Genomic DNA, 10,504 nt, shown 5'->3' with positions numbered 1-10,504 from the left:
TGCCTCTGTCAAGGTGGTTTCTTAAATACTAAAGTACAGTCAATCACAGTCAAACAATGCCCCTTCCTCTCCCTCTCTCAAGCAGCCAGGACTCTGCAACAACTCTAAGCACTTTCACACCCTCCCAGACCAGTCCCAGACCCGTTCTCCCATACAATATCCTCATCTGAATCCCCTCAGCTGAAAGCAAGTAAAAAAACACTCACCCTCTAGCACCTCTGCCTCCTGTTCCTGCTCAGAGCTCAGCTGCGTCTCCTCTGCCTCTGGCAAGGTGCTTCCTTAAATAGAGGCCTCCCCCAACAGAGGGAGGGCAGCAACTATTCAAATTCACCCAGGCACTCAATCACATGCAAAACAATGCCCCTTCCTTTTCCTCTTCCTCTCAATTACAGTCAATCACAGTCAAACAATGCCCTTTCCTCTCCCTCTCTCAAGCAGCCAGGACTCTGCAACAACTCTAAGCACTTTCACACCCTCCCAGACCAGTCCCAGTCCCGTTCTCCTGCACAATATCCTCAGCTGAATCCCCTCAGCTGAAAGCAAGTAAAAAAACACTCACCCTCTATCACCTCTGCCTCCTGCTCCTGCTCAGAGCTCAGCTGGGTCTGAGCAGAAGCCGGGAAGGTGAGGGGTCGTGGCGGGGGGCAGAATGTCAAACTCAGGGCCTCATTTGCCATGGGATCTTGTGTTCTGTTTTTGTTTCCCTGTAACCGTTCTGTATCTGGGCTGTTGGGGGGGGCAGTTGGGGAGTGTGTGGATGTGTGTGTGGGAACCTGCTTCGCTTAGCACTGCACAACTGTTTTCTTAAGGGGCCTCCCGTATGGGAAGAACGTCTCTGGTGGCTAGCTGGCCACTGTAGATAATGGAACTGTTAGGATCGCAGGTGGTGGGGGGGGGAAGGAGCGTATGCTAGTTTAGGCAGGATGCATGAATGGATTGACTGGACCGGTCACTGGGGTGTGTGTGTGTTTGAATCATGTATAACACCAGAGCTGGTGCCAACTTAGTTCTGACACAGAAGGTCTCTACTTGACACAGCTACATATCTCAATAAACAAATCACAGGAAGAAAAGTGTTCTTGAGAGTGAGTTTGTGGAAGGGTCTGACAGAGGCCTGGATTCAGCTTACGTCACACCATGGGCGCCTCCAACTGTCAAATGGGAAACAAATGCTTTCTTCTTTCACTTAGGTTATTTGGATGGTATGGTAATGATAGCATGTACTGAGAGCTGTTGTGTTTCAGTAGGAGCTCACATTCTGCTTTAGAAACTGAACAGTCAAGTGTATCCATGCGAAACCCTGGGAATTCTTTGTTCAGTGGCTTTTATTTTCCTATGGTTGAAAGATCTGTATTCCATTTATTTACACTGGTGTGTAATTAATGCCTGTTCTCTAAAAAAAAAACAACCCTGGGATTTAGTTCTGCTGCAAAGAGACCACCTCAGTGCCTATATCAAAGGAGAATGTATAAGAAGTGATCAGTTACTGACATTTTTGAAAACATTTTACAGAATACTAGTTAGAGAATCCTTTAAACATCCTTAGTAGCAAAGCATTCTTAGTAGTGGAATGGCTGGAGTTGGGAATAAATTAATGAGGTGGACACTTAAACATCTTTGTTTTGGGGAGGGTCATCTGCCATTGTAATTGAAGAATTTCCATGCAGTAAAATGTAGAGAGATGCTATGCAGTGTGCTGTAAAATCTGTCTTTTTTTTTTTTTAAACTATTTTATTAGGATATATTAATAGGTCAAACATATACCACATTTTTAGCTATCGTCTTTCTAACTGGCATCTCATTTTTATGTTTTGTGGAAGATGGTTACATATGGTATCTTCTCCTCTGGAGCATACTCTGTTTATGAGAGGTGCATTTCCTTCAGAATGATGCAAGTGTTGTTTGCTAACCTGAACGCATGTGTTGGGTTAATTCTTAAAACGAGATGAGAGCTTCAAGTGGGGTGGGGGTCAGCTCTGGCCTCCCTATGTGTCCACATCAATGTGTTCATCCTTTCACCTTTTCATCTCTTTACAGATTGAAGAAACACGGCTAAATATTGATAAAATTGCTGAGAATGTAGAAGAAGCAAAAAGACTGTACAGCATTATCCTCTCTGCCCCCATCCCTGAACAAAGTGAGTAAAACGCAGGGCTCCTTAGCAGCAATGTTTATGAACTTCCCACTTCTCTGAGGACCAGGCTCCAGCTGTTCCAAGCTTGTATCTGGAGCAAGAGATTAATACTAATCTCCCCCTCCTCCTTTCCTTGCTCCTGGGTGCCAGTGCTAGGAGGGATGGAGAGGAGAGAAGTTGACGTGGGAGAAGAGCAGGTTTCGTGAAGAGGCTAGGAGGGCCCTGAGGTCTGCCCCCTGCCAGAGATATGGGCCCTTTTCAGACAGCCCAAGTATTCCGTTTCAGGAACTGGTTACTAACGTTTCCCCCCCTGTCATTTCAGACAGACCCGTTTTAGTAACTGGCTCCTAACGGAATATATTTACCTGTTCAGACAAACATGCTTCTGTCCCGTTCAGGAAGGGTGCCTGAAGTGTTGTTAACTCAACACATCCAGTCTTCAGTCCTTCCTACCGCTTCTGAAGCACTATGGGGTGCTGTGTAAAATGCCCCGTAGCGCTTGCTGTAAGGGGGGGGTGTGCGCCCTTTTTCTCCACATGTGTGATTGTCCTCTTTTTAAAAAAATGTTGTATTGGGAGCGCTATGGCACTGAAGCAGGACCACAAATGAGCATCATAGTGACCCCACTGAGATGCCTGGACTCTGTTGTCCTGTGTCAGGGCAGACTCAGCCAAGACCACGGGGACGAGGCAGAATCACTAACCCAAAGTGTGAGTCAAGAGTTCAGTCCAAGGGAAGCCAGCCGAGGGTCCAAGAAGCAGGGTTCAAGCAGGTCCAAGGCCAAGGCCAAAGGTTCAGGAATAGCAGCCAGAAACAGGTCGGGGTGGTGTGGAGGCACGTCTTGCTCCCACGCCTTCTTTCTTTCAGCCCCGCCCTTTTATCAGCCGCTCACAGCTGGGTCTCGTTGCTTGCAGGAGGACTGTCCATTAACTCCAGGTGTTCCTCTTGATCTGGCAGCCGCCGGGCTCTGCCTCCTCTCGAGGAGCTCCAGGCGTGCCCGCCTCCTCCTGCATTCCCCTGGCTCTGGGGACAGAGGCGGCGAGGCAGCCTGTGAAGTTTCCCCACGATCTTGGGCTGTCTCTTCCGTGTTCCCGGTGCTCGTGGGGCTGGAGGGCCTGCTGCCCTCATCCGCTCAGGGTCATTAGCAGCATCAGCTGGCTGAGCCTCAGAGGTGCTGCCGGGGCTGTTATCAGCATCAGCTGAGTGCTCTTCAGCTAAGGCAGGCTGGCCCACGACATCTATGTAGATACACTGGCATTTGCTACTGCTGCCACCTGGAAACAAGGAGCTGATTGGACAGGGTGCTTGAGTGGGAGATCGGGGGCATAAGTGAATGAATGGTGAGACAGATGTTTGCTTTAGAGGAAGTGTAGACTTAGGCGCACGCGCACACACACACACACACACACACTCTCCCCATGGGCTGTGGAACTTAAGGAAGGACGGAAACCTTCCTGGGTTTCAAAACTGCCCAGTTCCCCCCCCCCCTTTCATGCTTGAACTCTGTATCCAATGAGCTCCTTGTTTGCAGGGGACAGCAGTAGCGAATGTCCGTATAGCTAAATAGAGTCCAGGCATCTCAGTGGGGTCACTATGGTGCTGATTTGTGGTCCTGCTTCAGGGCCATGGCGCTCCCAATACCACATTTAAAAACAAACAAACAACCACCTCTCAGGAAGATTGTGCATGCGAGGGGAAATGGCGGGAAAAGAAAGCGGCACAGTTTGAAATGACATAGCACTTCAGAGATGGCTCCTTACCGGAAGGGAAATGCTGCGTGGAACAGCTGTCCCTGTACCAGTTTACTCAATGATGGGACAATAACGGAAACCATTCGGTTTAGAAAGGTCGTGTGAAAAGGCTCATAGTGGTTAGAGTATCAGACTAGGAGACCCAGGCTCAAAACTCTGCTTGTTAATGAAGCTCACCAGATAACACATATTGCCAGTTGAATGTGCCACACACAGTTGTTGTGAATACGCTGTGAAGGAGGGGAGAACCTTGTATGCTTCCCTAAGCTCCCTGGGGGGAAGTGTGGGATGAAATGGAATGAATGAATGGACCTCCGCTGCCCTCTCATATCTTCCTGACCAGCTGGAAGGTGCTGGCTTAAGGATGTTTCTGGCTGTTCTTATACCTCCCAAAGCTAATTTTTCCCCTTGTGTTCTGCAGAGACAAAAGATGATCTGGATCAGCTCACAGCAGAAATCAAAAAAAGGGCTAACAGTGTCCGAAACAAACTTAAAAGTAAGAGACCGTCTCAAGGCTTCTTCATTGTATGCCTCAGCTCTTACTGAGGGTATCTCTTTATTTTGCACAAGTGGCACGATTGCTACATGCATACCAAATGTATCCTACAGCAATCACACAAAGTTGGGTGACATTTCCTAGTTTTTTAAACATCTGCAGATGCAACTTGGGGAGCCCTGTCCCAATAAGGTCTTCTGTGTGCAGGAATACAGATGTGCAAATATGTAGATAGTATCACTCTTAGTTTGCATTTGCTGCATGATCTACCAAAGGAACCCTGGAATAACCCCAGGAATTTGCGTCTACCATATAAACGGTGGAGCTATCCTTAGTGCCATCTCATCCTTAGGAGTCGTATTCCAGCTGTTTTGGTGAGGCCAGCTATCCTTTATTACCTTCTGGCAGCTGCTAAAGGTGGAACCATCTCCAGTCACCAAAGAAGCTGACCCTGATAGTCCAGGGAATGGAGAGAATGTCTAATCTAATCTCCTCAGTGGCAACACTGAGATTGTGCAGGTCTACTCTGCAAAACATTTTTGTTTCATTTCTTTCAAAGTAATCTTGTTCCAAGGGGCTTACTGCTGATATTCTGGTGGAACTTTCTGCTCTTATCTAGTATTCTTGGTTTATCCTTTATCTGTGTTTTGGATTACATTGCTTTATTGTGTTAGAGTTTAATTAGTGCTGTTTTGTAAGCTGCTTTGTGGATTCCTTCTAATTGAGAAACAGAACAATGATATTTTAAATAAATAATGCCAGCTTTATATTTTCCTTTATGAGTTTTCTAGATGGCATTCCTCGTCCACTTTCCAGTTTGCCTTCCTTCCGTTGTCTGTTTCCGACTATGGATGGGTTATTCATTTACTTTATTTATACCCTGCCTTTCTCGTTGAGGTGCACATCACAAAACAGTGTGCAATCAAACAGCACGAGACATTTTATGATCAAGGCACCAGGACTATTACAAAATTAGAAACCATGCACGATAGCCTGTTGGCTGCTTTATAGGGATCTGAGTGGCAGCAACAGGACTTTCTGCAGGGGAAGCAATGGACTGTAGGTCTCTGGGCTACGTGCATTCCACAAGACACCAGGCAAATGCCATTAACTGCACGTGTCTAATTTATTTAGGGCCCCCCCCCCACTTTTCTAGCAAACTTCTGGACAGACTTTTTGCACGTGACCTTTCTTCACCCACCTCTTAAAGGCTTTCTTTTCTCTGCAGTTTGCGGGTTAGGTTTAGATGTGCTTTCTAAAGCTCTTGATAAGTGGCACATCATGCTTTGGCAAGTGCATTTAAGCCTGTATGCTCTTAACCTGGACTCATGTTAAATTTTCCTACATGCAAATGGACCCTCAGCCATTCTGGACCTTTCCTATTCAGAGGTGGGATGTCCTTTTAGAGTGCTATGGACGGTGTCTTTACATGCAGCTCAGTAGAAGTCTAGATGTATTCACTAAGCATCCTCTGATACGCTTGCAATTTGTAACATTAAATTCTGCTCCCTGCATTTACAGGCATGGAGCGGAACATTGAGGAAGATGAAGTCCGGTCATCAGCAGACCTGCGGATACGGAAATCCCAGGTAAGCAGAGTGACAAGTACATGCAGATAGTTTCAGAGAGTTGCCGTGTTGGTCAGCAGTAAAACAGATTCAGCGTTAGGTGTCTGATGAAGGGAGCTGTGACTCTCAAAAGCCTATACTCTGAAACTCTTGTTGAGCTACCTACGGGTTGCAAGATGCATTTGCTTGCGGATACATAATGCAAGAACTGGAGTCAGAAAAGGAAAAAGCGCATGTCTTGGATAGTACAAGTAGTTAACTGTAGGGAGTAGGGGGAAATGCTGAGGCTCTTATCTTAGAAGTCAAACCCTCAGGCCTGAGCTGTGGTTCATAGTGAGAGAAGTTCTCTCCACATGCTCAGAAGTATCTGAAGTGTCTCTGGCATCTTAAAAACTAGTTCCAAGCTGTAGTGTTAACTCAGATGGAGCCTTGGAAGCAAGTCTTTTTAAAAAACAGAGCCAGGGTTGGCGGAAGGATGTAGAGAGATATAGAGAGAGAGAGCGGTAGCTAAGCTGCAGACTGGAAGGTCGGTAGTTCAGCAGTTCGAGACCCAAGTGCCGCATGATGGAGTGAGCTCCCGTCTCTGGCCCTAGCTCCTGCCAACCGAGCAGTTCAAAAGCAAGAAACTACAAGTAGATAAATAGGTACCACTTAGGTGGGAAGGTAACAGCATTCTGTGCGCCTTGACGTTTAGTCATGCCGGCCACATGACCACGGAAACATCTTCGGACAGCGCTGGCTCTTCGGCTTGGAAATGGAGATGAGCACTGCCCCCTAGAGTCAGATTCAACTGGCTTTCAAGCAAGGGAAACCTTTATCTTTAATGGTTTCTGCCCAGTATGTGGAGTACCCAATAATGTCCATGTGCCTTTCAGCCTGAACATTACAGAACTTCTCTCTTTCGTTAATATTTCTTAATTTGAACTGTTCAAAGTTGGAAGGGTTTTTTTTCTGTTGAAATGCACATTAGTAGATGACTTTCAGTTCCTCAAAGGTAAAAGTCTCATGTACATTAGCAAAAATTTAGGGGAAGGGTGTCATTTTTAATGTAAGCTCTGAGGGCAGAACTACACATTATATGATTAAATGGGCAGTTTTTGTTTTTATAAAATGCAAATGCAGCAGTTGGAAAAGAGAGATAGGATGGGGCTTTTAACCCTTTACCCTTTCCTACCAAAAAGTGCCTCCATTGAGCTGTATTGACCATTGTCAATATTCCATAACTGGAGTAAAATAGCTTGTGAGATAACTTCTGGTGGGAGAATGACTGAAGGAGTAAAAATTAAGTGCCTCTCTCACCAAGCTTGTTTTCCTCATTGCATTACAGCCTCAGTGGGTGCATTTAGTGAACACAAACTGTAGTTTTAAAGAATCATGGATCTATACTTAGTAATACACCCACCCTAAAATGTCTGCATGTTCCAAAGAATCAGCCTTCTTTTAAGTTTACAGTGATGGCAAGATAAAGCCAATGAACTTTACTGTACTCTTCTCTATAGAGCAGATCAGACTGTTAGACTGAAAGCATTAAGGGCTCTTGTGACGTCATTTCTTCTGTCACCAGCATTCGGTTCTTTCTCGAAAATTTGTTGAAGTGATGACGAAGTACAATGAGGCCCAGGTTGACTTCCGGGAACGGAGCAAAGGGAGGATCCAGCGGCAGCTTGAGATTAGTACGTATATGGTGTACGCTGGCTGGCCTTGGCCTTCACTTACGCTAGAACCGCAGAAGGCTCCCTACTTCCCCTTTGAGGCTCTTTTCTCCCGGCAGATACGTTAATTGCTCTGTAGTGCTCCTTACTTGCCATTGGTGTGGCATTCCACTTCTTGGTGTTTAGTTTCTAACATGCACTGGAGACTGCAATAGGTACTCACAAGCTGGGTGCTCTCAGAGCGGTTCTGGAGGCAGTTTAAGAACATTTACACATTAAGAACGTAAGAGAAGCCAATGTTGGATCAGGCCAATGGCCCATCCAGTCCAACACTCTGTGTCACACAGTGGCCAGAAATACCAGTTTGATCACTCATGTCATGAGCAAGTCTCCATACCATAAAGACTTCACTGCAGAGCCAAACTCCAGGAGCTCCCAGCCTTCTGGCATCAAGGCAACATTTCTTACATAGTTCCAAGGCTATTTTGTCAGCGTTAAGAGCTGAAGAGTAGGATACACGCCATCATCATTACAGGCTTTTACAATAAGGCCTTTCTTATACACTACTTTAGCTGTACACAGAGCAGTCCTGTTAGTACAGGATAATTTCCAGTGACAGGTACCCATTTTTGTGCAGGAATGGTGCAGTCATGAAATGCATAGAACCCTGGTTATAGACAGGCATCTCACTGGTTTCATGGCCCAAGCAAACCATGCCAAGGTAAACATTATTAACTCATGAAAGCCATCGCCCCATTTCCGAGCCTGATATATTGTATAGCTCATGTTGAGTGTTTGTTCAAATTATTACATATGACACTCCTGTTCTTTTTTCTTTACACCTCCCCCCCCCCCCGGGATACAGCTGGGAAGAATACAACAGATGAGGAGCTGGAGGAAATGCTAGAGAGTGGGAATCCTGCAATATTCACATCTGGGGTGAGTGCCAGTGAACAGTGCTGCTGGGTACTTTGAGGGGAGAAGGGAGCAGACGACCCTGAGTTCAAGGCTTACAAGTCTCATAGGTTGGAGGTACATGAATAACAAAAAAAACCAGCAGACTTTGGGTAGGAAGCAGAAATAGAAAGGTATATGTAGGTAAAGAGGCTGTGATGGAGCATATGACAATTACAGTGCTGAAAGTTTCCTGGTGTCCACTTGGAAGGGGATGATTTTGATTGCTTGTTTGCAAATGACAGTCTTTTGGTTTCTTCTAGATCATGGATTCTCAGATTTCAAAGCAGGCATTGAGTGAGATTGAAGGGCGGCATAAGGATATTTTGCGGCTTGAAAGTAGTATCAAGGAGCTTCATGACATGTTTGTGGACATTGCCATGTTGGTGGAAAACCAGGTAACACAGTTATTCACTAAAGATAGATGGGCAGGAATGTGTAAGCAGCTTGGGGAAGCTGAGGAAAAAGCAAATGTGACAATCCAAAGAATCTAGTGCGCTACTTAGTTTAAATGATGGAAAGTAATGCTGATAACTTGAAAGAGTAATGCACAAGTGGAGAATATTCCAACCTGCAAGATACTGTCATAGATCAGAAGTTTCAGGACCCACAGCCAAACAATGGAGCACACACTTCCGAGAAAGGTTTTGCTTTATTGTCAGTACTATGGTTGCAATAACATAGTCACTGTTAGGAATGACGAGCATGGAACAAGCATACAATGATATAGAAGATTCAAGAGGTCCCCCCCCACCTGTGGGCCAATCATCCCGTTTCCCGCAGGCGGGAACCAATGATCCAACCGATCCAAGGCTGAGAAACGAAACTAGTCTCACGGTTAATTAAAGTGGAGACACTACACAGGCAGGAGTACAAGGTCAGAGATAACCGGGAGAGAAGCGAGAGGGAAGGAATGTGGCACCAACTTGTATACAGGTCAGGCAGGCGAACTCTAGGCTAATAAACAATATGGCAGCATAGCTGACATTAGACAATAAGTATACTTTAGGGTTCAAGTCCACAGATTCTCACTCCCTGCAATAAATATTTGACTATTCATCTGAGTCACCATGACTTGTCTAGGCAGGGATTTGAACATAGATTTTCAAAGACCACATTCATCATCCTATCTACCCTGCCACATTAGCTCTCTTAGGCTGGGCACTGATGGCATGAGACTGGAAAACCAGCCACTAAAAAGAGTAGGTAGGCCAGGATGTATGATGTTATAACTAGAATCTAGATTTGTGACTTATGTATATTTGCTTATTTTACATAAATTATTCTGCTTTTGCTAGCTATGGAAAGGAACACACTTTTGGGGCTGCTAAGCTATTAGATATCTTGACCTCTGAGATTTTGCACAGAGTGCTTTCAAGCCTATTCTCCGGTGGTCCAGGAGTGGGGCAGTCCTTGACTCCTTACTCCTGGGAAAGCACCTCCCCCTTCCATAAGCAGGGCTGGCAAACTTTGATCCCAGAGGGGAGGGGCTTATCCTCTGATCCCCAGTCTTACCGGCCCTGCCTTCTGAGCAGGATGTGCTGGCTGTGCTCTGAAGAGCACGAAGATCCCAGAAGACACTGGAAGGTCAGAAGAAGAAGCGGAGACCTAAAGGGCAATGGTAGAAAGTATTTACTTTCCAGCCCTAAAATATATTCGAGAGCTGCAGGCCTCGATTTACAATGGATCCGGCGCTGGCAGTCCTGGGAGGCCCCCAGGCGGTCACAGTGTCGAGAGGAACGCCTCGGACCCCGCTGGGAAGGCGGCGGTAAACTGCTCCCCCCCCCTACCTATCCAGCCGCGGCGGCGTGCAGCGGTTTTGGGGACAGACGCTCAGTGAAGAGCCTGGGGAGAGCAGACGCAAGAGAGGCGGCCGAGGGTGGTGCAGAATCTCTGTCGCCTTCCCTTTCGGCATTGGAATGGAGCCCCCTCCTTGTTCCAGATCGTGG

General features: G+C 46.3%; 1 protein-coding gene across 1 annotated transcript in view; it reads left to right on the top strand.

Moving 5' to 3' along the window:
- Positions 1 to 10,504, top strand: part of STX3 (syntaxin 3) — a 45,993-nt gene that overhangs the window by 22,430 nt on the left and 13,059 nt on the right. Inside the window, exons 3-8 of the mRNA XM_015419700.1 lie at positions 2,038 to 2,137; positions 4,307 to 4,381; positions 5,903 to 5,970; positions 7,514 to 7,622; positions 8,467 to 8,540; positions 8,819 to 8,953. Of these exons, the coding sequence (XP_015275186.1) occupies positions 2,038 to 2,137; positions 4,307 to 4,381; positions 5,903 to 5,970; positions 7,514 to 7,622; positions 8,467 to 8,540; positions 8,819 to 8,953 (561 nt within the window). The remainder of the gene's footprint in view (positions 1 to 2,037; positions 2,138 to 4,306; positions 4,382 to 5,902; positions 5,971 to 7,513; positions 7,623 to 8,466; positions 8,541 to 8,818; positions 8,954 to 10,504) is intronic.

The sequence above is a fragment of the Gekko japonicus genome, unplaced genomic scaffold (assembly GCF_001447785.1).
Source record: "Gekko japonicus isolate JY-2015 unplaced genomic scaffold, Gekko_japonicus_V1.1 scaffold1660, whole genome shotgun sequence".
In the NCBI taxonomy this organism is placed as follows: Eukaryota; Metazoa; Chordata; class Lepidosauria; order Squamata; family Gekkonidae; genus Gekko; species Gekko japonicus.
The sequence above is the reverse complement of the archived record's forward strand: the minus strand, read 5'-3'. Positions and strand labels throughout refer to the sequence as shown.